Here is a 26,755-nt window from a genome sequence, read left to right as displayed (position 1 = left end):
TCGGCTGTGATGGCATTATTAAACTGGATTTACTTTATTACAAATCCACAATGCACACTTTATAGGTATATCTTCAGTCTGTCTCTCTCTCTTTCAGGTATAACCAGATATTCTTTTGAAAACCACCAGAGTGGTTTGGTTAAGCTGGTCAGCACTTCTGGTAGCAAAATCATCTGGGTGGGAGGAAACGAGTCCCTCTATTCCATCAAACCAGCACAAGACTCCAAACCCAAACTGGTACCTCATATTGATGTATAATTGTCTAAACGGTTCCCACCAGCTGATCATTTTCTGCCAAAAGAGAAAGATGATATTTTACTTTAAGCGATTATTCAAAACCACATATAACTGCTCTGATGCAAATGATTTGATATATTAAAATCTCCCCATTTAAAATATTTTTTCTCATTAAAGTAATTTAAGGCTAGAGTAACATGATATAATTTCTGTTATGTTTGTGCAGTATCATCTTTTATTTTTTTGGCTTGTAATATGATATGTTTGCTGTAATACACGTTATATCTGTTTGGATCCTGGTTTAGGTGGATGTGAACCTTTGTAAGGATGAAAGTAAAGATTCAGACAATTCAGTAAGTATTAAGAAGAGTTTAAGGAAAATGTTTATGCAAGATTGTTGATATTCAGGCTTCCCACAGGATCAGACTTTACTGAGTATGTTACATGCAGACCAGTACTCTGATGTACCAGTCAGTTTAATAAAATAACCTGTCTGACTGGTTTACACGCAAATAATCCAGCAAGATAACAAGCCGATTGAATGCAGGCGTTTAAATGCCGGTTTATGACCTTAAGCCAATTAATGCATTTTCATGACCACTCAGATTTTATTATTCATAATCGAACATTAATGTAAACATGTTGTTTAAGCAGCTTCTCCATTAAAGGTCACTGACTGCTGTTGAACTGTTGATTTTTCAGGAGTGTGCATACAGGCTTTCTCTGCTCAGTCCGGGCGCTAAAGGAAATCTGTTCTTCTGTGGGTCGGTTCATGAAAATACGAAGTGCTGTTACATGGTATGTCCTGTTTTTACTGTATGCATTTTGAACTTGTGTGAAAGTATGAAGCTGAGTCATCTGTTTTGTTCCAGAACTCCGATTATTCCATGACTGACTGCTTCAGATTAGAAAATTATGAGCCAAATATTAATGAGCCGTCATTACTCGTTGGTGAGTATTGGTGTATGCATTTGTATTCATGTGAGTAGTAAGCTTGCATAAGTTTGAGCTGCAGTTTGAGCGCTACTAATTAGAATTGCAAAAATATAGTATATAATATCCATTGTTTGTGGTTGGATTCAGTACGCATGTCTCTAAGAAATGCATCTGGTCAGCGTGTTATACTTAAACACCCACTCAGATTCTTGACAACCCAATGGCTTGTTCATTGTTTGGAATTTAGCTGAGCACAGTAGGAGTATTATTACTATTAATGCTTAAACACTCCTAATTTCCCTTCTGCTCCATCACTCCATTATTGAGGAAAGTATCAAGGCACTATTCTTTGGTAAAGAAGCTTACACTCATTATGAAATAGCGTACCAATATAATTTCACATGGGGTTGCATGTTTGTTCTAGTGGTTCAGGAAACATTCGACGTGTTGAAACGCTGTGCTTCTACTGAAGGTCATGGTGCAACTAACATGCAATTCATGCATTTGCATGCAGTACCATTTATTGCTATTACATATAACTGACTGTCAAAGTTTAACTCATATTCCAGAAAACTAGCAGGACAGTTGATGGATATTGTTACCCTACAACTCACCCAAAAATGAACATTCATGTCGTTCCAAACAAATTTAGCAGAATGTTCATGCTACTCTATTCCATTCAATGGCTATCAAGCTCCAAAAATGACCAAAAACGCACTATAAAAGTGTAACAGTGGTCCATATGACACGTGACAAGTCTATTGCAGTCATATGATGCTTTGTGTGAGGAGCAGACAGAAATGTTATTTACTGAAAATAGAAAGAGCAACTTGGATATTTTGCTATAAATATCTCTTGTTGTGCTCCTGGAAATTCGTACAGTATGAATTCAAATGATCACATTTAGTTAAACTACAGTATATACAGTTTCAGGAAGCTGTCTGATGAGAAGAAATGTGTGAATTCCTGCACATTTGCATTGCTTCTGCAGTCTGATAAAGGGGAACTGAGAGAGGAACTAAGGCTTTCTGTGTGCCTGATGATATACAGTTTGCCTCCATATATAGATCTGACAGACTGAAGTTGAACCTTGTTTACAGTGTTTCTATAGATTATTTGTTTAACCAATGGGAATGAGACAGGATGGTTTGTCCACCCTCACATCATTTGTTTTGAAAGCACCACGTCTGTCTGCACATGACTAGACATGATGCCGGCAGGACTGAGAAACACTCATAATAACGCTTGTGATAATGTTTAAAGGATTAGTTCACTTTCAAATGAAAATTAGCCTAAGCTTTACTCACCCTCAAGCCATCCTAGATGTATATGACTTTCTTGTTTCTGACGAACACAATCGTAGATATATTAATAAATATCCTGACACATCATAGCTTTATAATGGCAGTATGTGTTACCAAATGAGTATGAGCTGAAGAAATTGTCTCCATCCACATCCATCCATCATAAACGTACTCCATACGGCTCCAGAGGGTTAATAAAGCGAAGCGAAGCGATGCGTTTGTGTAAAAAAATAAATTAATTTAAAAAAAAAATCCATATTTAAACAAGTTATGAAGTAAAATATGTAGCTTCCACCAGACTGCCTTCCGTATTCTTCAAAAAGCTTACGCTGTACGTCCTACGCCTTCCCTATTCAAAATTACGGAACTGACGCCACGCCAGTTCAATTTTTTACGTGATTTGAATACGGAAGGCGGTCTGGCGGAAGCTAGATATTTTACTTCCTAACATGTCCACATATGGATTTTTTTTTTTTTTTTTTTTTTTTTACAAAAATGCATCTCTTCTCTTCAGAAGGCCTTTATTAACCCTCCGGAGCCATGTGGAATATGTTTATGGATAGATATGGATGGAGACACTTTCTTCAGCTCATACTCGTTTGGTAACGCTTACTGCCATTATAAAGCTCGGATGCGTCAGGATATTTATTACAATTTCTCCGACTGTCTTCCTCAGAAAGAAGAAAGTCATACACACCTAGGATGGCTTGAGGGTGGGTAAAGCTTGTGGTAATTTTATTTTGAAAGTGAACTAATCCTTTAAGTGCACATTGATCGCAACCTACACGTCACAAGAATGCTATGAATAATAAACCATAATTTCTGCACTCAAGAGACACCAAATGGAAAAGATTTTGGGTGGAGGTTGTATGTGTAAAACTCCCTTCCATGATGCTAGTGTGTTTGTCAGGGCCTGGCTATGAGATTGTTTCATACTTGTCCACTGTCAAGACTTCTCTTTATATAGGGCTCGGGCTTGAGTTACACACTAAAGTTTAATACTTACTGCGAAAGTAATAGTTCACCCAAAAATGAAAATAATCCCATAATTTTCTCACCCTCAAGCCTTCCTAGGTGTCTACACACAATCAGAGTTATATTAAATAATATTTTGGCTCTTCCCAGCTTTGTAATGGCATGAATAGGGTTTTTGAAGCACCAAAAAGCACATCCATTCATCATAAAAGTAATCCAGGGGGTTAATAAAAGCCTTCTGAAGCGAAGCGATCAGGTTTTGTAAGAAAAAATAACTGTATTTGAAACCATAAACTATAATCACTGGCTTCCAGCAACGGCCGGACGTGTGTCCATGAGAGTGTAGAGTTCTTTCGGAAGCATATTTTTCTTACAAAAAACCCATCACTTCAGAAGGCTTTTATTAACCCCCTGGATTACTTTTATGATTAATGGATGTGCTTTTTGGTGCTTCAAAAACTCTATTCAATGCCATTACAAGGCTGGGAAGAGCCAAAATATTATTTAATATATCTCCTATTGTGTTCGGCTAAGAAAAAAAGTCATACACATCTAGGAAGGCTTGAGGGTGAGAAAATTATGGGATCATTATCATTTTTGGGTGAACTATTCCTTTAAGGGTTTGTTCACATCACTATGAGCCCAAGGATATACCTTAGTCTGGGTAGACGGCATATTAAATATTACGTGGATGAAAACGGAGCTGTGAAGGATAGACTTACAGTCTTTAGGGTGAAATGCACTGTATAAAGGTCCAAGATCATTTTCACACAACTCTCAACTTTCACAATGGTTTTAAGGAGTTTTTGTCAAAGTTTTTTGGAAAGAAGTTTCGTCAGCAGAACAATTGCCTCGTTTTCATTCGGGTACAAATTAAATGATGGTCTATGTGAGATTGACTAGGAACAGTAATACATTATTTGCTTCTATTACATGCTACATGTGACATCCTGTCTATCTTTACACGTGTCGTCCATGTTCTGTCTTTATTTGACCTTTCAGATGATATGCTGTACTTCACTAAGTCTGAGATAGGATTGTACAGGATAAGCAAGGACAAAAATTACAACATTTGGTCTCAGGCGCCTCAAATGGGTGAGAAATCAGATTAAACACAATACTACTGACATCTAAAGTGTTTCATTGCCACAGTGAGCATTTCACTTTCTCACTGAAATGAGTTCTTGTCATTGTGAGAATGAAACCGTTTTCATCCTAAAAAGTGCTCTTTTTCTCTTCTGACATTTAGAGCAAAAGTATTTGAAGCTGATCGCTGGTAAAGGCAAAAACGAGGGCAAAATTTATTCCTTCTTCGCAGAGAAACACAAAAGTGAAGACCAGTGGATTCCACGAGTCTCTCAGAGCTGCATGGTGAGCAGAAATCACACACCGTAAAACATCTTGAGATCTTATTTTGCTGATAAAGATGTGCATAAAGACATATAGGCTGTAAACCTTGTTTATTGTTTAAAAATTACTGCAATTAGTGATTCCCCCAATGTGTACATAAACTCAATAAGGGATTTTTCTACCATCTGAGGAATTTCAGGCAGTACAGCTTCCATGTTTTTGTCAGTCATGTTCATACATTCATAAACAGTCATACAGGGCGCAAAAGCATTCTAACTAACTTTATCTAATTGGTACTCCACCCAAAAATAAAAAACTGTTATTATTTACTCACATTGTTCCAAACTTGTATGACTTATGTGGAACACAAAAGATTTTAAAAAATATTGAAAGTCATACAAGTTTAGAAAGACATGAGGGTGAGTAAATGAAGACAAAATTACTTTTGATTGGACTATCCCTTTAAAACACCCAATGACATCTGCAGACGTAATGCAATTTATTTACTTCAGATGTGTATATTATATTATATTATATATATATATATATATATATATATATATAAATAATTATAGAAAGGCTGTCAGTATTTTTTGCAACTGAAGCACAGTGTAAGTATCACTTCTGTTTCTCAGTCAAGTTCACATTTATCAATCTCAAAGTCTCAAAGTTGACAAGTTGATCTATCTATCTATATCTATCCATCCATCTATCCATCCATCCATCCATCCATCCATCCATCTATCTATCTATCTATCTATCCATCTATCATGCATTCATAGACAGCTATACAGAGAGCAATAGAGTGAATCTACAAGAACCCTGAATTCTAACTAACTTTCCTAATCGGTACCCCACCCAGAAATGAAAACTGAAAAACGCCCAATGACATCTGTCTGTTCCATGTGTGTCCAAGTAAATACTGCATATGCTAGTTATATCTCAAAGTTGCCAAATATAATCTAATATACAGTTGCAAGAAAAAGTATGTGAACCACTTGCAGAATCTGTGAAAACGTGAATAATTTTAACAAAATAAAGGAGATAATACAAAATGCATGTTATTTTTTATTTAGTACTTTATTTAGTATTTTTTTATTTACTCTCCTGAGTAAGATATTTTACATAAGATGTTTACATATAATCCACATGACAAAAAAATAGCTGAATTTATTAAAATAACCCCATTCATAAGTATGTGAACCACTGATTCTTAATACTGTGTGTGGTTACCTGGATGATCCACGACTGTTTGTTTGTTGTGTGATGGTTGTTCATGAGTCTCTTGTTTGCTCTGAGCAGTTAAACTGAGCTCTGTTCTTCAGAAAAATCCTCCAGGTCCTGCAGATTCTTCAGTTTTCCACCATCTTTTGCTTATTTGAACACTTTACAGCAGTGACTGAATGATTTTGAGATCCGTCTTTTCACATGGAGGACAACTGAGGGACTCAAACACAACTATTAAAAAAGGTTCAAACATTCACTGATGCTCCAGAAGGAAACACGACGTATTGAGAGTCGGGGGTGAAAAGTTTTGAACAGGATGAAGATGTCCAAATTTTTCTTATTTTGTTTAAATATACATTTTTTTCCATTTAGTACTGCCCTTCGGAAGCAACAGAAGATACTTACATGTTTCCCGGAAGACAAATTAAATCCAATTTACCTTGATCTTCAAATTCCAAAAGTTTTCACCCCCCTTCTATTAATGCATCGTGTTTCCTTCTGGAGCATCAGTGAATGTTTGTACCTTTTTTAAAAGTTGTGTTTGAGTCCCTCAGTTGTCCTCAGTGTGAAAAGACGGATCTCAAAATCATTCAGTCACTGCTGTAAAGGGTTCAAATATGCAAAAGATGGTGGAAAACTAAAGAATCTGTAGGACCTGGAGAATTTTTCTGAAGAACAGAGCTCAGTTTAACTGCACAGGGCAAACAAGAGACTCATGAACAAACATCACTAAACAAACAGCCGTAGATCATCCAGGTAACCACACACAGTGTTAAGAATCAGTGGTTCACATACTTATGAATGGGGTTATTTTAATAAATTCAGCTATTTTTTTGTCTTGTGGATTATATGTAAACATCTTTTATGTAAAATATCTTACTCAGGACAGTACTAAATAAAAATCAACATGCATTTTGTATTATCTCCTTTATTTTGTTAAAATTATTCACATTTTCACAGATTCTGCAAGTGGTTCACATACTTTTTCTTGCAACTATATCTGTCAGTAAACAGCAGTAAATGCAGCCTGATGTTGAGGCGTCTTGCACAGAATGAGTGTACGTCTGGGTTTCCTTTGCAATCTTTCACCTGCTTAAATGTGACAAATGTCATTTTAGTAAATATGAAATGCATTTGACAAATGATGACACCTGCATCACCACCTTTTATTAAAGATGTTTCTCAGTAACTCGCAGCCACATTTGTGCTAAAGGGAAAACTTCTATAATTATAAGCGCAGGTGTTAATGACACATGTCAAGTGCTCTGAGACTTCAAATGTTGTCAAAGCTCTGAATAGATGCATGTAAGAAATGTACCAGTAAATATCGAATTTTTGCAATTATGAAAACATTGACTGAACATTCTTGCAGGATCATATATCAATAAATAAGCCTTTTTGTGCCATATTTAATCTTGTTCAGTATGAAATCAGGGTATTGCTGCAGATTCCTGGTCCTTATGTTTCAATGTACTTGATTGCATTATATAATCTGAGAAATATTGTGAAAGTTAGGCCTTTTTGTAATCTGTAATCGCAGAGTGATGCAGAAAAACTTGAAGAACCTCTCTTTATTCTAGTCATTCTACTCACCCTCATCAGTCCAAACCCGTATGACTTTTTCTACTGTGGAACACAACAAATGTTTAGCTGAATGTTCATATTGCTTTTTATATACACTATAGGCACACAGGAGCTGTTGGACTCCACAAAGGACAAAAAAACACCATAAACATTTAATAAAAGTAGCTCATATGACTGCACTTAATAATAATAATAATAAACATTTTATAAAGCGCCTTTTAAAGCAGCTTCTCAAAGTGCTCTACACAAAATAAGCCATACATAGCTCAAGTAATAAAAAGAAACCTCAAAAACAGATCATAAGCATGTTTGAGAAACAACTGACAAGTTGGATTGTGGGTTATCTCAGAAATACAGCCAGAGAGAAAACAAACACCAAGTGGTGACAGATAAATATTAAAGAGTAAAGGGCCTAAGACAGAGCCCTGGGGAACACCAGTGAAAACAGAGCTAATCTCAGACCTGTAACCACCCATAGAAATTAACTGAGAATGGTCAGTAAAATAGGATTTAAACCACTTTAAAGCTGTCACACCAAAAACTTCACATGCATTGACCTAAAGAGTTGAACACCTGACGATCTTTTTCAGAATGACAGAGGCGGTCGTAAGGGTCATCTTCAGAACAGCTGGACGTCCATGATTTACGCCCGTCTGTTCTGTGGGAGTGGATATGAGTTCAGTCAACTGATAGATGTGGCCACACTCGAAACAGACAACGACATCAAAATTTATGCGCTTTTCAGAAACTATTGGTAAGGAAAAAAAACGTCATTCTCGTGCTTTGCAGTGATATTTTATTGTAGGTGATCAGTGTGTAACTTTAACTAAAGTCTGTCATCTCAATAGTTTAATACTAGGGCTGGGTTGAAAATATACATTTCTGGATTTTAATTGATTCTCAGTTTGATGAACCTATGTCGATTCTTAAATCCTTAGAATTGATCTTTTCAGTTGAAGCTTGCAGAAAACTTCACTAAACATTTGTAATAAGATTTATGCTTTGATACTTTTGATATGAAAAAAGTCTCAGCTTTTAAATTCTGTCAGTTTTATCACAAAATTCAAACAATAAATGTGGCGTGAAGCGATCATCTTTTCCTCTTTACTACTAGTTACAGCACCAAATAAACATGCATGAACATCAGAAGGAATGTTGAGAGATACAGAACAACTTACTCTCATGTAATCGATGTTTCAACCGTGGAAAGGCATCAATAAAACAGCCTGAAAACAATAATGTCACGTAAAATCACATTTACCTCAGAAAAGCCGTTCAATGACCATAAACGTGATAGCAAGAAAAATAACTCTAGAGAGGAGCATTTTTAATAAATATATGCACTTTTAAATTACAAATTACATAACCATTATATTTTTACTTAACCTGTTCTTTAATATTTAATGCATATTCAATATGTATATTCAAATATGTTTGAATAAACCCATCATGAAAAAGTTATGACAGCAACCATTTAAATGTCTATTTTCAAACAAATTGGTGTAGAAACATTTATGTAATCAAAAGGCTATTACAACTTACTATAATATTGAAGGTTAAAATTAACAACTGAAGGCATTTTTAATAATGTATAGTTTACAACATTAATTGAGACATTTTTCCTTGAGAAAAACTGACATGTACTGTATCTGATATATATCCAAGTGAATCGATATCAAATTTAATTGAATCGCAAGCTTCTGAATAAAAATCGAATCGTGAAATTTGTGTCAATGCCCAGCCCTAGTAAATACCCATGACACCCCAATGTGCATCTGTTTAAAGTACTAAGTCTGTCACATTAGTGTACAATGCTAACATGACTGCTGGTGAGTCACATGATCCTGTTGAATCGAGGGATACTACATGTTGATTCAGTGTGGAGTGTTAAAAGCTCCAGGAAACATCTGTCATTTGACAGTTCCACAAACTCTGGCTCTTGTGTTTAAAGTGTGAAGCTCTGTGTCTCTCTTTACAGGAACATGAGTGCTGTGTGCGTCTATAACATGACAAAAATCAGCGCTATCTTCAATTCCTCTCAATTCAACTCCAACAAAGATCATACAAAACATCGGCCTGGAACGGTGAGAATTATGCTGTCACTGAAGCGATACTGCTTGATTGCTTGTATAATCGCAAAGCGAGAACTATATTATCATCCTAAAAATGCGGCACCTTACTGAATGATTCATTCTGTAGTTCTGAGACATGAACCAAACTAAACAACTCTGGATGAATCATAACATTACAACATCTGATTAAAAGACAATTCAGTGATGTAATCAAAAAGACAAAAGGTACAAGACTGTACTTAAAGACTTTTATGAGGGAATGAATGAGCTACGCATCTCATAAACTGAATGATGTAATCCAGTCAGTCTGGGTTTTTGTGTCCTTTTAAAAGGTCCTCTTATGATTCCTAACAACTGTTTAGCACATATCATCACCTCAATTCTTGATAGAGATTCTCGAACCGACTGTTGAGCTCTGTAGTCCAATCAACAGGTCACAGTTATCTTTCCCATTCCTTCTAACTAACTACTCATCGTTCTTTTAGTGTGTCAATGACAGTACTACGCTAAGCGATGACGTGCTGACGTTTATGAAGGAGCGTCCCGAGATGAAGGATTGGGTGATGCCAGAGAACGGCCCCCTGCTGTTCAAACATTGTCATTACACTCACATCCAGGTGGACCGACAACAAAACAACACTGTCCTGCTTCTGTCTCTAGGTATGTGAGTTTACATCAACAGAGCTCCCACAAATAGTTTACTATCTTTATTGTTCAAACGAAGTACGCCTGTTTAAGAAGACATTCTCATAATCAATGTTGGATTATTTTAATTACTAGTATAAGAGTTGAAAAGTCTGTACTCATACTCTTCAGTTAGCGTACGCTTAAGAACATTTTCATGTCACTTTCTGCCTTAATAAATCCCATTTTTTTCTTTTGATGTAGTATGAGATCAATGGAATTTAGGATCAGATCCGATTGTACGTGCGTTTAATAAATGAGGCTACTGGTTCCTTAATGTTCCTCTTAAATCTACTAAAGAAAAATACTAAACAAAATCAACACTAAATACCAAGAAAAGATTAAGATGAATGGGCTCATGAGAGTCATTAGTCTGTTTGTTAATTATGATGTGCTTCTCATGAACATCCTGTTACACTCTGAAATACGTCACATTAGAAAAGTTAATTGGGTTGTAAATGCAGTTTCATGTTGATTTAAACTCATCAGTTTCACATTTAAATGACCAGCTGCTACAGGAAAAGGCAGGAATAGGTAATTGCTGGAAAAATGTAATGAATCATTGATAATGTTGTGTTAGTCAGATGACTGAGGCTGAATGAATAAGGAGTGTAGTATGATTAATCAAAGTGATGCAATCTAATAGTTTCAAACCCTAGTGAGCTGTCTAACTAGGTGTTATTATTAGGCATCATAGACATGAAGGCTGTTCCAAACACTAGGTAGAAACATGATGCTTCTATATATTGCCAAAATCAATGTCTCACTTGTAGCCAATCGCAGAATTATGTAATTAACCCTTGTGCAACCTTATGAACATTTTTTTGTTTTTTTTAATCATTTTGTTTGTGTTAATGCCAATTGCATAAATTTTGGCACAGGTGTATATTTTTATTGGAATCTTACTATTTCACCTCCATTTCCTTTAAAAAAAAAAATTTATATTTTGCACCAGTAACACAAAATAGTTCCTCTCAGGACCTTAAGGACAAAAATGCCCCCATTAAAACTGCAATTTTTAATCCCAGGGCCATTTAACTATAAAATGATGCAGTCTGTATTAATAGGCTTTCATTCTGATGACAAGGCTTCAAAATTAAAGTTTTCACTATTTTTTACCAGATGGTGCCATTCCATTGGGAAAAATGTGGTACTGCGCCCAAACAAAATCTTACTGAAAGCTCATTTTTTGAGATATCAACCTCAAATTTGGAACACAACTTTGATTTTCTAGCAGTTTTAGAGTTCAACATATTTCATAAAACAATTTATATACAATAATGTTCAATACAATAATAAAATGAGACTAAGTCTGTGCTCCCAAGATTCAAATTTTTATGACATGGACATTTTTGTCCACTATAGACCTGTGTAATTTTTTTTTAATTGACGCACAAGGGTTAAAAACCAACTATTTCACGCAAAAGCAACATGTAACATCAAACTCTATTTGGATAAAATGTGTTAGTGTTTGTATGATGTGCATGTGACAGTTGCTGTCTTTGTAGGGAGCTCCCTATGCAGACAGATTAGTTATATGTCCTGTTGTTATATGGAAATTTTTCTTATTTTCTTACAGAAAGTGGAAGGGTCCATAAAGTCCTGGAAAAGTCAGTTTTTATCATTGCGGAGTATCTGCCGTTTCCACATGGGACACACATCACCAGCATGCTGCTGGACGCTTCTGAGGTATGACGCAAAAATAACATCCACTTCCTTTTATGCATACTAAAATAAAAGTTTGGAATGATGTCTCAAACAGTAGAGCATTATCAAGGCCATGGGTTGCATGATCTGATAAAATCAATTTTTTTACTGCATTGCAAGTTGCTTTGAATAAAATGTTATTCAGCGTCTCATTGGTAATAACTGGAGATTGTTGTAGCTGATAAATAATGTGTGAACATCCTATGCTTTGAGGTCACCATTAATATAGTATAGTTATTAATATGTTGTTTTATTTTGCTTTTAATTACTCTGAACGTAGATATATATATAGTTATATAGTTTCTTAATCTATGATTGATCTTCATTCTTTTAATCTTACAAATGTATCATTAGTGGTACTAACATATCCTGTGTTTAAATTTCTCAGAAGCGTCTGTTTGTGAGTTCCAGTAATGAGGTTGTTCAGATTGACCTTAAGGCATGTCATGTGTACGGAGATGATTGTACTGAATGCTTGTTATCGCGAGACCCCTACTGCGGTTGGAACAGTTTTCACTGCACCTTCACAGAAAAGTAAGACATCATTTGCTGCACACCCACAAGTCTGCTTCCTTCCTGATTACAAATTCATTTTTAGCATGAGGCATAAACCGTTAATAACACTCATAGTAGTCTGTTAATTCATATATTGAAAGAAATTAAGCTAGAGCGTTCTGGGTGGTTGTGAGGTGGTTTCATACTGGTTTGAGTCTCTCTGATCTGCAGAATGAGTTACACACTCAAGTTTCATACTTAGTGTTTGAGGTTTGTTCAAATCATAATGAGCACTAGTAATAAGGTCAGGGCCTGAATTTCATTTTGGATTTCCCCTCTGAGGTGAATTTTAAGGGGGAGCTGGGGGTTAAATTACATTTATATCACCTAAATGTTTGCTCATTCTATGTATTTGTGTTTTTACAATGGGGTAATTTTGTTGCGCATGAGTTTACACACTGCACAAGGAAGATTGATTTCAACCTTGAATTGAATGAGCAAAAAAAAGTAAACAAGAACAAAAACACATTACAAGCAGAAGTACAAATAAATACAACAACAAAAAAAAATGAAATTCAGGTACAGGAATGCTACAGAAATTTAATAAATCGAATGTTTCATTGTATAAATTAAATACAGACACTCGCTATCTTTTGTTGTTTGATTAACATTAATGATAGACAGCAGCAGGAATATTAGGCTGCTGTCACTTTAAAAGTGAATGCACAGATTCAATATACTGATATACATGCGTTTTCTTTTTCAACCGTTTACGTTCACTTAAGATATCACCGACTGCGTTTATGTGAGTATTCGCCAAGACGGGCATTTTGACAAATTTGTGCGTTTCTAACCGCAATAAGCCATGAAAATGCGCTCAGTTTGGTACTCGTTAGCTGTTTGAGAGGCGGCTTTATGTGTGCGCGCTCTGGGCATGAGCGCACAGAAAACCGTCTTTCAGAGAGTATGGGACTCAAGCACTACTGAATGCTTTAAAATCGCTTGAATGTTTAAATTGACAAGTCGTGCATATGATAAACTTTAGTAACGATGCAACACTGGCTGATTAGGCAAGTGGAAATTCTGTCCCAAAACGCGAGTGAAAGTCTTGCAGCTCGCTTGTACAGATGCGTTAGCGCTAAATCACTCTCGCTGTTTGTGAAACCTGCGGGAATTAGTAAAATTATGTGCAATCCCGCTTAATCATTCTGAAACCAAATAACCACTGAACTCAACCTCTTTGCATCGCATTACCTGCCCTTACACCTCCACCACATGAAACCAATTTTAGTATATTCCCACCCATTTCCTTATCTACCACTAAACAACTCAACTTCCCCCACCCCCACACACACACACAACTGAAACCCACACTGCATCACTTACATGAAAATAATACTTTTATGGAAAGTATCATTAATGTTCCCCTTTTTTTTCCACAGAAATCAAGTTGCCAACTCCCACATTTGCAGTAAGTCTGGCTCTGTTTTTGATGATGATGATTGTGTTTTGTGGTTTTTTTTTTTTGTTTGTTTTTTTTTAACTCAAACCACCTTCTTCAGTGCTAAAAGTATTTAGTATTTTCCTACATAGGTAGCTGCCTTTATAGGAAGCATCCCAAGTGAAATGTGACTGATATGAGATGCTCTTCATTGGCAGTAACTTTTGTACGCCACACAAATAGTGTGAGATCACACAAGATGTTTAAATCACTATTTATCTATTAGTGAAGGGGTTCCCAAACTTTTTTGTCAGCCAAACCCCTTAGATGTAAAATATTTACTTGAGATTTTAAAGGGGACCTATAATGCTCTTTTCACAAGATGTAATATAAGTCTCTGGTGTCGCCAGAATGTGTCTGTGAAGTTTCAGCTCAAAATACCCCACAGATCATTTATTATAGCTTGTCAAATTTGCCCCTATTTGGGTGTGAGCAAAAACACTCCGTTTTTGTGTGCGTCCCTTTAAATGCAAATGAGCTGCTGCTCCCGGCCCCCTTTCCAGAAGAGGGCGGAGCTTTAACAGCTCGCGCTTCAGTCGCTCGACAACAACAAAGCTGGAGAATCTCACGCAGCCAAAATGACGACGGTGTTCAGCCTTACATTGTTCAATCCGGAGTCGACACTGATGGAGAGACTCAGGAAGAAGTTGCACATAATAAATTGCACAAAATCATATCGCACTTCAGTTTTGTTTCAATTAATTGTGCAGCCACATTTATTTATTTTCATTTTACATTCAATTGTTAGCTTTTCATCAACTCGTGTGGGAGTCTGACATACTAATATTGAGTCAAATAAACCATTTAGTTAATCTATTTCTGCTTATGGTATTGAATTAATATTATAATCAACAAGCTTCATCTCAAGATGAAAATGATCTCTGAACTTGTGGTGTATTCTGGGATTGCTTTCTAGATTGGCAGCTCATAGGTTTTGGAAAAGAGTGTTTTCAGGTTATCCATATGTGCCAATTCAACAAACACATCACATGACCATCTGTTCCACAGGTCCAGCTTTAGCCGCACCATCAAAGACTGAAATTGGTGCCGAGACATCAGTGGTTCATGTCCCACCGTCCTCTAGACACTTCCTGCTCTGCCCGATGACATCACATCACGCTACATACCACTGGCTCCACGGTAACACGCACGAGGAGTGCGTTCGTTCAGATCAGGGCTGTTTGTATCTCATTGAAAGCATGAACAAGACTCATGAAGGGTCGTACATCTGTGTGTCTTCAGAGGACATCTATCAGAAGACCTATAAGAAGACCGTCGCTCAATATCAGCTCAGCATGAGCCGGTCAGACGCTCACCGTGTCGCTCCAATAGTGTTACCGTGCTTGTTACTTCTGCTCACAGTGCCTTACTTCCTGTTATAGACTTTTGAAAGTATTATCTGATCCTGAAGTCACTATCAAGTCACCTTTATTTCTATAGTGCTTAACACAATAGAGATTGTGACAAACAGGAATACAATGTTCAATGATGCAAGCAGAATTCAGCTCTAGAAAGACAATAGCATCATTGTTCAGCTGAAAAATTGTCCACATCCTGTTTAATAATATTATATTTATTGATTATTATTATTGCCAGAGCTATTAATATTTTTCATTTTAAAGAAAGTTTATACAGATTTAGCTTTCTATACAAAAACTCGCACTGATGAATCATTCACAAAGAGACCAGCAAACGAGGTAAACACTCCGACATACACCAGATATTTACAGTATATGAAATGTGCAATATGAGTGTCCAGTTTGTCATCAGTCACAAGAGTATGAAAACACACGAGGTTGATGTGGGAGAGAATCAGTTTGGATTTGATGATTCCACATCATTTTTACAGGATGTGGAGAGATTATATATATTGTTGTTTTCACGATCAGCAGTGTTTGTCACGTGATCTACCAGGCAAACATTTGGACGCAAACTCAATGTACATTCCTCGTGATCTTACAAACCCTTTTGATCTAAACGAGTTACATTAGTTTAGTAGACAAAAATAAATTATTAAACATTAAATAAATAAAACTGAGCTGTGCAGAACTAGACGAAGCTCAAATGTGAGAGTTTTCATTTGCATCATGTTTATTAACGCACTTTTATTCGAACACGAGCAAATGAAGAACGAGTCGATGTGTCTGAACGTTTTACTGCATGTTAAGCATGATTTGTGTGATTGTTACTTATATGTACTAGTGTTTAAGACTAACAATCTGTCATTTAGGATTATTAAATATAGATAAAACTAGTAAGAGCATTTCATTGGATCATTCCAACATCGACAGCAGCCACAAGATTTTTTTATTTTGTAATGCCTAAGTTACATTAGATAATGAAATATCAATTCAAGTCTTATTTTGGGTAAAGAAAGAGCGTTGAAGATTGTGAAACACTGTGGTTTATGAACGTTTCACAACCAGTGTCACTTCATTAGAGTTTCGATTGTAAAGTGTTGTTTAACAAAAATCAATTGTTCAGTACAGACTGACGCCTCAAACATTATACAGTGATTCAGACTGTAATGTATTGTCTGTGTTTGTATGAAGTGATGCGATTGAGTCATATTTATTTTGTGTAGGATGTGAATGTGCATTAAGGAGGTTATGAATAGAGAGCTTGTCTTAACCACTGTGACTAGCCTGTTTATATATAGAACCATTTGTGTAAACTTTGCCAAAAGATGTTTATTTTTTCCTTTTTAAACTTGCTGATTTGTATTTTTATATTTATTGCACTGTGAACTTCCACTTTTGAGATCTGTAAAATGTTCTGATAAATCAGAGTAACATGAGCATCTGCTGGAGGACATGTAAAATGAGGAAGCGAAGGTCGAACACGCCCAGCGTTAAAGGTCATGAAACTGGAATGAACGTCTTTACATGTGATGATGATGATGATCAATTAGTCAGTCATTTATTCCCTCAGTGTTGGAGGATTCACCTTTTTACACACTGACTTCTGTGAACGGAATCTGATTAAAGACTAAGTAAAACCTTGAATGTTCTTGCTGTTTTAACTCAGTCATGGCGTAAATTGCTGATGACCACACAGGATGTGACTGACAATATCTGAATCTCAATGATCGTGTGGAAACACATCAGATGTTCAGTAACTCTAATAGTTCACTGAGAAAGCTTCTGTCACAATTTGTTTCCGTTTTTGAAATGCTGTGGCTGTTGATTCCACAAAAATGTACACAAAAACCATTTGCTGAAAGAAATGGGCCTTATTTCGATTATGATTTCGGCCTCAAATCGATTAATCGCATATAACAAAAGTTTACACACACACACACACACACACAAAAATGTAAAAACAAGCGTGTGTTAGATGCGATTAATCACAAAGCACTAGTAGAAACCGTTTCACATTCGATCCAGGATCATTTCTCAAATGTGCGAACATGTTATTCAGAGAAAATTAATCTATTTCTGCATTATAGGCCATTTTATAGCCTATAGATTTGGCTGAAATAATTTACACATGCAAAACCAACGTATGCATACTAAATAATTAAACCTTAATGCCGTCTAATTATGCTAACAGGGTTTTATTATTATTATTATTTCTGCATATATTTCTACAGCTAAGCACTTTTTCATGTCAAAGATTATTATCTGAACATGGATCAGATCTGCATACGCAGGTTTTATAAATTAAGCCCCAGAAGTCTTTATTCACTTCCCATCATGCACAAGCATTTGAACATCAAGATGTGGGACATGTTAACCAAACTGATCTCGCCCCCTGTTGACTACCATAGTAGAAAAAATAAATACTATGGTACTCAATGGGGGATGAGATCTGTTTGGTTACTGACATTCTTCCAAATATCTTCCTTTGTGTTCAGCAGAACAAAGACATTTATACAGGTTTAGAACAACTTGAGGGTGAATGTTGACGATTTTCATTTTTTGGTGAACTATCCCTTTAATTTTATCGCTTTGGACTAAAAGCTGCTGACTTTTCTCACACAGGGTGTAACAACTTCCCCAAATTGTTCTGATCATTTTCGTACATTGTTTGACCTGAATAAGCTTTTTTCACTCAAAAACTAAGTTGCTTAAGATTTACCATCAATTTATAAGGCGGATCATATTTGACCAGGAACACCACATTAGGTGGTAAAGGATTTTCAGCACAGCACAAGGGTTAAGACAAGCTTACAACTTTAGGTAGTGATTTACGATGTTTAAGAACATTCTTTTCAAGAATTTGAATTCTTAAATTTTATCTTAAGTAAATAAAATAAGAACATTCTTAAGGAGAAAAAATATTTTTGGGAATACAAAAATTTCTTAAGTTAGAAAATACAATAAAAGAATTTTGTTCTTGAAAATGTTTCATGAATCCAGCCCCAGGATTGACATCACAATGCCTTTAACGTCAAATGCCCTTGATGCTTTAGTTTCTAGAGCTTCACTGCTGGAAAAAAGTTAAAGTTCATTACACAAATGCAGTTCATGAAATTGAAATAGTTTAAAAACTGTTCTAGTCATATTGAAAAACAAAAAACACAAAGAAGAAGAAGATAAAAAGTAAAGCTTTATCTTAACATGTTTAAAGCTGTGAACCATGTCTTATACTGCGATCAAAACTCCATGTCCAACATTTACCTTGTTTTTGTGGTAAAGTGCTCAACTTTAACACACACAGAGTTCAACAAGAATAGGGATTTCTCCTAATTAAAATGAAACAAGGTTGTATTGTTGTAATGATCACCCAATGCACGCCACAGAGGAGGTTTAGGATCTTAAACCAAGAAAAGTGTTAAATCTTCAAGCGTTAATTGTAATCGGTAAGTACTCAAATTTGCCAGCTAAAAAAAATCCAACAAATCTCAACACAAGGAGGCCTGAGAAGCACAAAACTCCTCCAAGATCTTCCTGAGCGATGCTGTTACCAGAGAAGAATACAATCAATAATAAAAACTACAGCTGAACAACTTCCACTCAAAAATCATTTAGCAGCACGTGTCATTCTTATTCTCTGCACACGAGCGCCACCTCGAGGTTAACCAGCTAACTTGACCGTTTCCACATGAAAAACTACTCATTTCAACGGTTTCAAAAGACATCAGACACAGAAAACATGTGAGAAGATCTAGCTGTCAATAACTTACATACAGATATTAATAAATATACATATAAAAAAGATACCTGTACAACTAGGTCCAACATCCATCATGTGAAAATAAGTAGTTACAAAAAATATTGTTTTCAGTAAAATGCTAAAATTTCAAAGCTGTTATTATGAGTTATGATGACAGAAGTTCAGAGAATGATGGAGAATCAGTAAATTACGACACGTCATTATTATGAGATAAAAATGCGAAATTATAACTATAGACAATTTTTACTTTTTAATCTCAAAATTATGGCTTAGTATGTGGGCAGTTGACAGCCTTAAAAAAAGTTGTTGTTTTTTTTTACACTTCAAATATTAAGCATAAAAAAAAGTTGTTGTACTGACTCTTGAATTTCCAAAAATATGTGGTCTTTTAAAATTTTGTATTGGATATTGGATTTATTCACCAAATTCGTTGCATTTGTGCCTAAAATTGTCATATAGTGTGACATAAAAGTTATTAACTAACTTAAGATTTTAATTTTTTTTTTTTTTTTTTTGTGCAGATTCATTAGATTTTGTAATATTTTTCTAAATCATCATGCAAAGTAAGACATCTCTCCTCACTCAGCCTTTCCAGATATTCAAGAATTTGAATTCTAAATTTTATCTTAGCAAATAAAATAAGAACATTCTTAAGGGGAAAAAATATTTTTGGGAATACAAAAATTTCTAAAAGTTAGAAAATACAATAAAAGAACTTTGTTCTTGAAAATGTTTCATGAATCCAGCCCCAGGATTGACATCAAAATGCCTTTAACGTCAAATGCCCTTGGTGCTTTAGTTTCTAGAGCTTCACTGCTGGAAAAAAGTTAAAGTTCATTACACAAATGGAGTTCATGAAATTGAAATAGTTCAAAAACTGTTCTAGTCATATTGAAAAACAAAAAACACAAAGAAGAAGAAGAAGAAGATATAAAGTAAAGCTTTATCTTAACATGAACCATGTCTTATACTGCGAACAAAACATGTCCAGCGTTTACCTTGTTTTTGTGGTAAAGTGCTCAACTTTAACACACACAGAGTTCAACAAGAATAGGGATTTCTCCTAATTAAAATGAAACAAGGTTGTATTGTTGTAATGATCACCCAGTGCACGTCACAGAGGAGGTTTAGGATCTTAAACCAAGAAAAGATCCAACAAATCTCAACATGACGAGGCCTGAGAAGCACAAAACTCCTACAAGATCTTCCTGAATGATGCTGTTACCAGAGAAGAATACAATAAAAACTACAGCTGAACAACTTCCACTCAAAAATCATTTAGCAGCACGTGTCATTCTTATTCTCTGCACACGAGCGCCACCTCGAGGTTAACCAGCTAACTTGACCGTTTCCACATGAAAAACGAGTCATTTCAGCGGTTTCAAAAGACATCAGACACACAGAGAACAGCATGTGAGAAGATCTAGCTGTCAATAACATATAGATATTAATAAATATAAAAAAAAGATATCTGTAAGCAACAACACATAACTAGGTCCAACATCCATCATGTGAGAATAACTTGTTACAAAAACAGTGTTTGTTTTTAGTAAAAGGCTAAATTTCAAAGCTGTTATTATGAGTTATGATGACAGAAGTTCAGAGAATGATGGAGAATCAGTAAATTACGACATGAGATAAAAATGCAAAAATTATAACTATAGGCATAATTTTTACTTTTTTATCTCATAATTATGACTTAGTATGTGGGTGCTTCACAATACTTCAAATATTAGGCATAAAAAAAAAAATATCGAGTTGTGTTGTACTGACATGTAGTCTTTTAGATTTTGTATTGGAAATTGGATTTATTCATCAAATTTGTTGCATTTATGCTTAAATTGTCATATGTTGTGACTTAAAAGTTATTAACTTCATCATAAATCTTTATCATTACTATTTTAAGATTTAACATTTTTTTGTGCATCATCATGCAAAGACATCTCTCCTCACTCAGCCCTTCCAGATATTTTAGATTAATTCTGACAAACCCTGTTATAAATCTAACAAAATGCTTGTGACTCTTGCTGATACCATTTCTCTCGTGTTCCACTGACTTTATGATTTATAACTAATTATTTATTGTCATAATTCTGAATGTCACACTGTATGAACTGCACACCACAATGTCAATGAAAAAAAAAGAAAAAAAAAAAAAAGTATTTATTTACATTTAATAAATTCAATTCAATTAAGACTAAAAATCAAACATACTAACATCATTTTTTTTTTTTTTTTTTTTTAAACTTTTAAAATGTTAAGAAACTCAGAAATATGAGTAAATCAAACATCTCACGTAAAGAACCTTCAACATGAACATTTTAAAATTAGAGACGAGTGTGTGTAACAACAATTATAATTGGTAAACAGTAAAATTATCATCAATTTACAATTATTGTATTGTATTATTTGCATTATCTTCATTCAGAGACGCTTCAGGAGATGGAGGGGTCAGGTTTAAAATGGCATTCTCTTCTTTTTTCTTTTTCTGTATTTTTTTTCTGCATCTCTCTCATTTTCTCGTCTTGAAGGAGGAAGGGAGTGCACACTGAATTCCTTGAGTTTTCCTCTTCATATCTTCTCTTTATACCTGTTAATGAAAAATACATAATGATTAAGATTTTTTTTTACCTGTTCATTTCAGCTTCACCATCTTGGTAATAGTATCCTGTGTTGAAGTTGTGGCCTAGACTTTCATCCTTCTCTATAGTTCTGTGTGAACTGGAATGAGCTTTACTTTTTCCTCCTTTCCCTCAGGACCTCCTCTCTCCTTGCATGGTCAGCATTGAGTCTCTCCCTGTATTTGTGTGTCCTCTCTTTACCAGCCTGACACAGACAAAATTTTGCATCTTTTAATATGCAAAGCATGGCAAACATGGTGAAACAGTTAAATTAAGTATAAAATTGAAAAAGAATACATTAATTTAATGGGTAATTTAATGTTCACCATTAAATTCATTCAAAATGTTTTGAATATTTAGTTATAAAAAAAAAAAAGGTGTATGTAATATGGTGTGACTTGGAAAAATGGTCACATGATGTTGATGTTTTGTTCATTTAAGATAATTTCTTGGTTAACTAAAAACAGCTAGCTTATACTTAGCATGTAAATTGTCACATGGCAGCAATGATTTTTAAGAAAAAGTAAAATTTGTAAAAAAAAAAAAAAAAAAAAAGTTATGCAAATAATGTCACACCATTAGACAAAACACTGACCACTAATGAGCATATGAGATAACGAGCTTTTTAAAAATTAAAAAGTCAGAACTCACCTCTTGACCTTCCAAACCACTCCAGAGATGACACTGCGGACCTCTTCATCATAATGATGTCCAAATTATTGCCCGTTTAAAATACAGATCGTAATGTCACACCATTTTACGGACGAAACGTTTTTAGCCAGAACTTAAAAGCTATAAAATCATGTACAGACATCAACACGTGTTCATTAAAAATGCCTAATTCTGTTACTTAAACTGTAAATTATCTATGAATTATTTATACTTTGCTGAGATATATTGTCATATATTAGTAAGGTCACACTAGCCCATATAGTGACGTATGACAATTTTGATGTTTAGATTAAAAAAAAAAAAAAAAATATTGAACTGCTGAATGCTGTAATAATATCTTGTCAGAGAAAGATATGCATTTTTAACAAATACCAACTTTTATTAGTATATGACATCATGGACAGGTATAATTGTATGTTAGTCATTCACCCGTGTCATAATTTCGACTTTTTATGTCAATTATTTACAAAAAAAAAAAAAAACGTGATTTTTTTTTTATCTGTATTTGAAGTGAAGGCTAAGTAGGATATGGCAAGTTTGAGCTTCGTGTTAAATCTCATTTCAGACTAAAACTCTCACATATTCTGAAGTTATGAAAATAGTTTTGTTCCATTTTAATTTCTGAGGACTTTTATTTTCACGAGGGGCGTCCGCAGATCTTAATGGTAGCGCAAAATCAAGATCATAGCGATAATTATCTAACGTACCATACATAGAAAATAAATTATAGTCTTACCTATTTGTAGCTTCTTCTTTGACCGTCTGTGGCGTTAAATTCTTCCTCGGCGTCTACCGAAATATGCGCGTTCATTACGGCTAACCGTCCTCAGGTGACGAAAGCAGCTAAAAGAGCGCGGAATATCTGCCGCGTCATCACGTGATCACGCCACGACCGTTAAGTGGCGTAGCATTACGTACCTTTACAGGAATATTTTTTGTTGTGTTTATATTAATCGATGTGACTAATTTTATATTGTGAAATTTTAAATAAAGTGGGAGGAAAGTTTACAGGTGCCACTGAATGTACGTCCAAGTGAACGGCTGCGGGCATCACGTGACTCGATCAAATTGTATGTTTATTGTGAAATATGATTGAATAACATAATAATAATACTTTGCTGAGATATATTGTCATATATTAGGAAGGTCACACATAGCACATTTCTATTAAGGGAACATAGTGAGCATCAGTGCGCCCTGATATTAATGTTGAACGTGGGACTTTTTAGGGAGCAAACGTTTCAGTGCACTGGAAAGATTTTGTGACTGAGACAGCACTTAAAATGGCCGACTCCCTGATAAGAGCCCAGACTACTGAACTAGGGAGTTAATTGAGACGCACCCTAGACCTGTTCCTGGATCAGTATCTTTATACGCTGAAACATTATTCCTGTCAAACAAACATTCTCGTCTTTGACCCTCAAGAGCCGCCGTAAATGAAGAGACCAAATGTGAAGTTAAAAACCTGCACTGGTGGATCTTGATGCTGGAAACTGTTTAAAACCTGAAGCACTTTAAAGCATTAGACACAGTCACAACACAACACAAATATAAAACTGGAACAAAGAATCTGCACAATGTTTTTAATCCAGTTCAAACAGAAGAAGAGCTGCAGCAAACATGGAGAATCAGAGCTGGAACAGAAGAATCAATGTCCTGAGAATAGAGAGAAAGCACATCAATATGGCCTTCAAACCTCTTCCAGACCAGACAGAAACATCTGACCGGTCATTCCCTGGTCACCCGTTACATCATAATAATACAGACTCGAGCTGAAGATCTTCTAGGAGTCAATCACAAACGTTCATAACATTGAAACACTCACTTCTGAAAATAGCATCAATAAATGCATATAATGCGGAGCGCGGGTGACCTTTGACCTGTGAGGCCGATGTCATGTGTGTTTAGGAGCAGCGGGCTGGTCTTTGGTATCTAGCTGTGCAGGAACTGAAGGCAGTTAGTTTGGTTAAGGTGAGCAGGTTTGGCCACCTGATTGTACAAATGCAACAGTTCATGTTTGTTCAAGAAAAAAAGACACAAAACGAAAGAATCGAGGGATTCACGTCCAGCATTCCAGATTCTGCGCAGTATCCGGGGAGCGTTTGCTTCCCGTCGTAATGGCAGCATGAGGCAGCATTTGCTCTGGAGCTTCTGCTTTGGTCGTGGAATGATTTGATGGTTACGCCGAGAACTTCATCACACCATTCATGGGTGAATCTCATGAAACCTCTGGGAAAACATGATATTTTGATCCAAAACCAGCAGGAAAAAATTATAAATTATATTTTGCATAAGTAAATGTTGGACCTTTAAGATGTTTTAAATTGTGATATTATCATGACGATTAAATGCAAGACACGTTAAACAGGCTTCAGTTTCAAATTATATGCATAACAATTCTGCACATCATGTGGCTTGTTTGGATAAAATAGTCATAATCAGTAAGTGGAGAATCACACTAATTGTCACATGACATGTCAATAACAGAATAACGCCATCAGCAACCCCAGAAATAAACATAATTATTAAGATAAAAAATATATATAAAAAATATAAAAATAATGTTAATAAAAAAGAGACAAAATCTTATAAAGGACAACAGATTCACTCAATATCACAAATACAACCCCAGACTGAGAACACGTGGCTCAACCATTCTGAACATTCTGTTTCTTTTTGTCAGGCACTAAAACAGCACGAACATGTGTTCACTCGCTCAACGGACCTACTAACCTGTAAACATGATGTTTGTGGCTTTAAATAAGCTGTAGAATCAACAGAAAACTCTTTAAAAATGACTACATGTGACCTTACATGTTTGAGTCTCTATCGCTATATATTAACTATATTAACTTCATAAGTTTCACTTGCACTGAGAGCCAGATGATTTCTTTTATTTGTCCTCTTTCATGGACAAGTATCTTCTTTAGTGTCAAAGCGTTTAAATTCTTCACATCTCTTATCCTTCAGCAAAAGAGTTTTGAATCGCGCTGACTCTCTCACGAGAAGTGAATCACAGTTTCTCTCTGTTGCAAGGCATGTGATTGGCTGTTTGCCACTGATGTCACACATTCATGTGCACGTGCTCCACAAACTCAGGATCAAAGCCTGAGTTGGCAAAGAAAGTTGATGATCAGTGTCATGGTACCAACAAAGCCAGATTGGAGTGGTTTGGTTTTGTCCTGGGAGAACCTATGCTGGCGCTTTCATTGAATGTTCTGTGAACGTTCCCGGTTAGCTGGATTTATTTATTATTCAGAATGCATAGTTGGAAAGAAAATATTTAGGAACTCGAGATAATTCAAGTTAACGCAGATAACATGATTCATTGTTTTAATCAGTTGGCAGCCATGAAACGTATATAAGTAGTGTAATAAGTAGAATGCGGAAGTAGTGGTGCAAGTGGTCCATTCTATAGATCGAATGGAATCTCCATGTCACGCCGGGACGCCGGATCTTGCCCGTACAGCACTCTGGTACAGCGCTTGTAGTTTTTAAATGTGCTTTATAAATAAACGTGAACTTGAACAAAAAATATAAAAAAAGATCTGTTTTTCTAGTGTGTGCAACCCAGCAAACCTGTCAACAGAAAGTCTTGTCTGGTACCTCAAGACTCTATTAACAGCCTTCTGTCAGCCTGAGAGTTTGACTAAGAAAGACAGAAAAGAGCAGAAGCAGGAGACAAAGTCATAATTAAAGAGTAGTTTACTGAATAATCTTAGTTGCGTATGTCCATCTGGATGTTACACTACTCAATGATGTTACTGCTCAATTCCAACAAGTGTCATTATACCAAGGAAAAAGCAATGGAAAATTACTGCTTCACAACATCGTACTGTGACATTAAAAACCTTGAAATGGAGACATTCTCTTATTTCCTGCTTGTGAAGACAAACATCCCTTCAAACCACATAATCACAAGATTAAAAAACAATAGAAAGTAAATAAGTAATATAAAATATAAAAAAATGACAAATTAATAATAATAAAGTTACAAAATGATTAAATGATAAATTATGTAATTCAAATATAATATGAATAAATGATAAATCAAAGGACAACAACATAAATGACTAATGATTATAAATGATTATTAAATTAATATAAAAACAAAGAAAATTACACACCAGTGTATGGTTGCTTTCTTAAAGTAAAACACACTATTATTGAAAACCCTTAGATCCTTCAGTATTGAATTCACAGTAAATTGATATACATAAAGTAGGATAAACTAGGATAATAATATAATAAGGTAATAATTCCATTTCTTTC

The 26,755-nt window shown here is 35.2% G+C and overlaps 2 protein-coding genes and 1 long non-coding RNA gene across 4 annotated transcripts in view; 1 reads left to right on the top strand and 2 right to left on the bottom strand.

The window, feature by feature from the left end:
• Positions 1 to 17,077, top strand: LOC127499928 (semaphorin-7A-like). Its single transcript, XM_051870644.1, has 13 exons — positions 1 to 237; positions 543 to 590; positions 940 to 1,035; positions 1,110 to 1,188; positions 4,455 to 4,547; positions 4,702 to 4,823; positions 8,204 to 8,367; positions 9,592 to 9,697; positions 10,171 to 10,345; positions 11,949 to 12,058; positions 12,465 to 12,610; positions 14,014 to 14,042; positions 15,081 to 17,077. Exons 1-13 carry the CDS (start codon positions 10 to 12, stop codon positions 15,452 to 15,454), a joined length of 1,770 nt encoding a protein of 589 aa, XP_051726604.1. The 5' UTR covers positions 1 to 9; the 3' UTR covers positions 15,455 to 17,077.
• LOC127499929 (uncharacterized) lies at positions 16,814 to 23,748 on the bottom strand. Of its 2 annotated transcripts, none has more exons than XR_007926222.1 (3): positions 23,220 to 23,748; positions 21,928 to 22,016; positions 16,814 to 21,780 (listed from the first exon to the last, which is right to left on the bottom strand). It is a non-coding gene; the product is annotated as an uncharacterized LOC127499929 (long non-coding RNA). The 2 variants fall into 2 exon arrangements; XR_007926221.1 differs by lacking the exon at positions 23,220 to 23,748 and adding an exon at positions 22,463 to 22,813.
• An 876-nt stretch (positions 23,749 to 24,624) lies between these two features.
• LOC127500057 (AT-rich interactive domain-containing protein 3B-like) overlaps positions 24,625 to 26,755 on the bottom strand; it is a 62,106-nt gene continuing 59,975 nt past the window's right edge. The window contains exon 10 of the mRNA XM_051870935.1: positions 24,625 to 24,712. The gene's annotated coding sequence lies outside the window, so the exon portion shown is untranslated. The remainder of the gene's footprint in view (positions 24,713 to 26,755) is intronic.

The sequence above is a fragment of the Ctenopharyngodon idella genome, chromosome 18 (genome assembly GCF_019924925.1).
Source record: "Ctenopharyngodon idella isolate HZGC_01 chromosome 18, HZGC01, whole genome shotgun sequence".
In the NCBI taxonomy this organism is placed as follows: domain Eukaryota; kingdom Metazoa; phylum Chordata; class Actinopteri; order Cypriniformes; family Xenocyprididae; genus Ctenopharyngodon; species Ctenopharyngodon idella.
The sequence above is the reverse complement of the archived record's forward strand: the minus strand, read 5'-3'. Positions and strand labels throughout refer to the sequence as shown.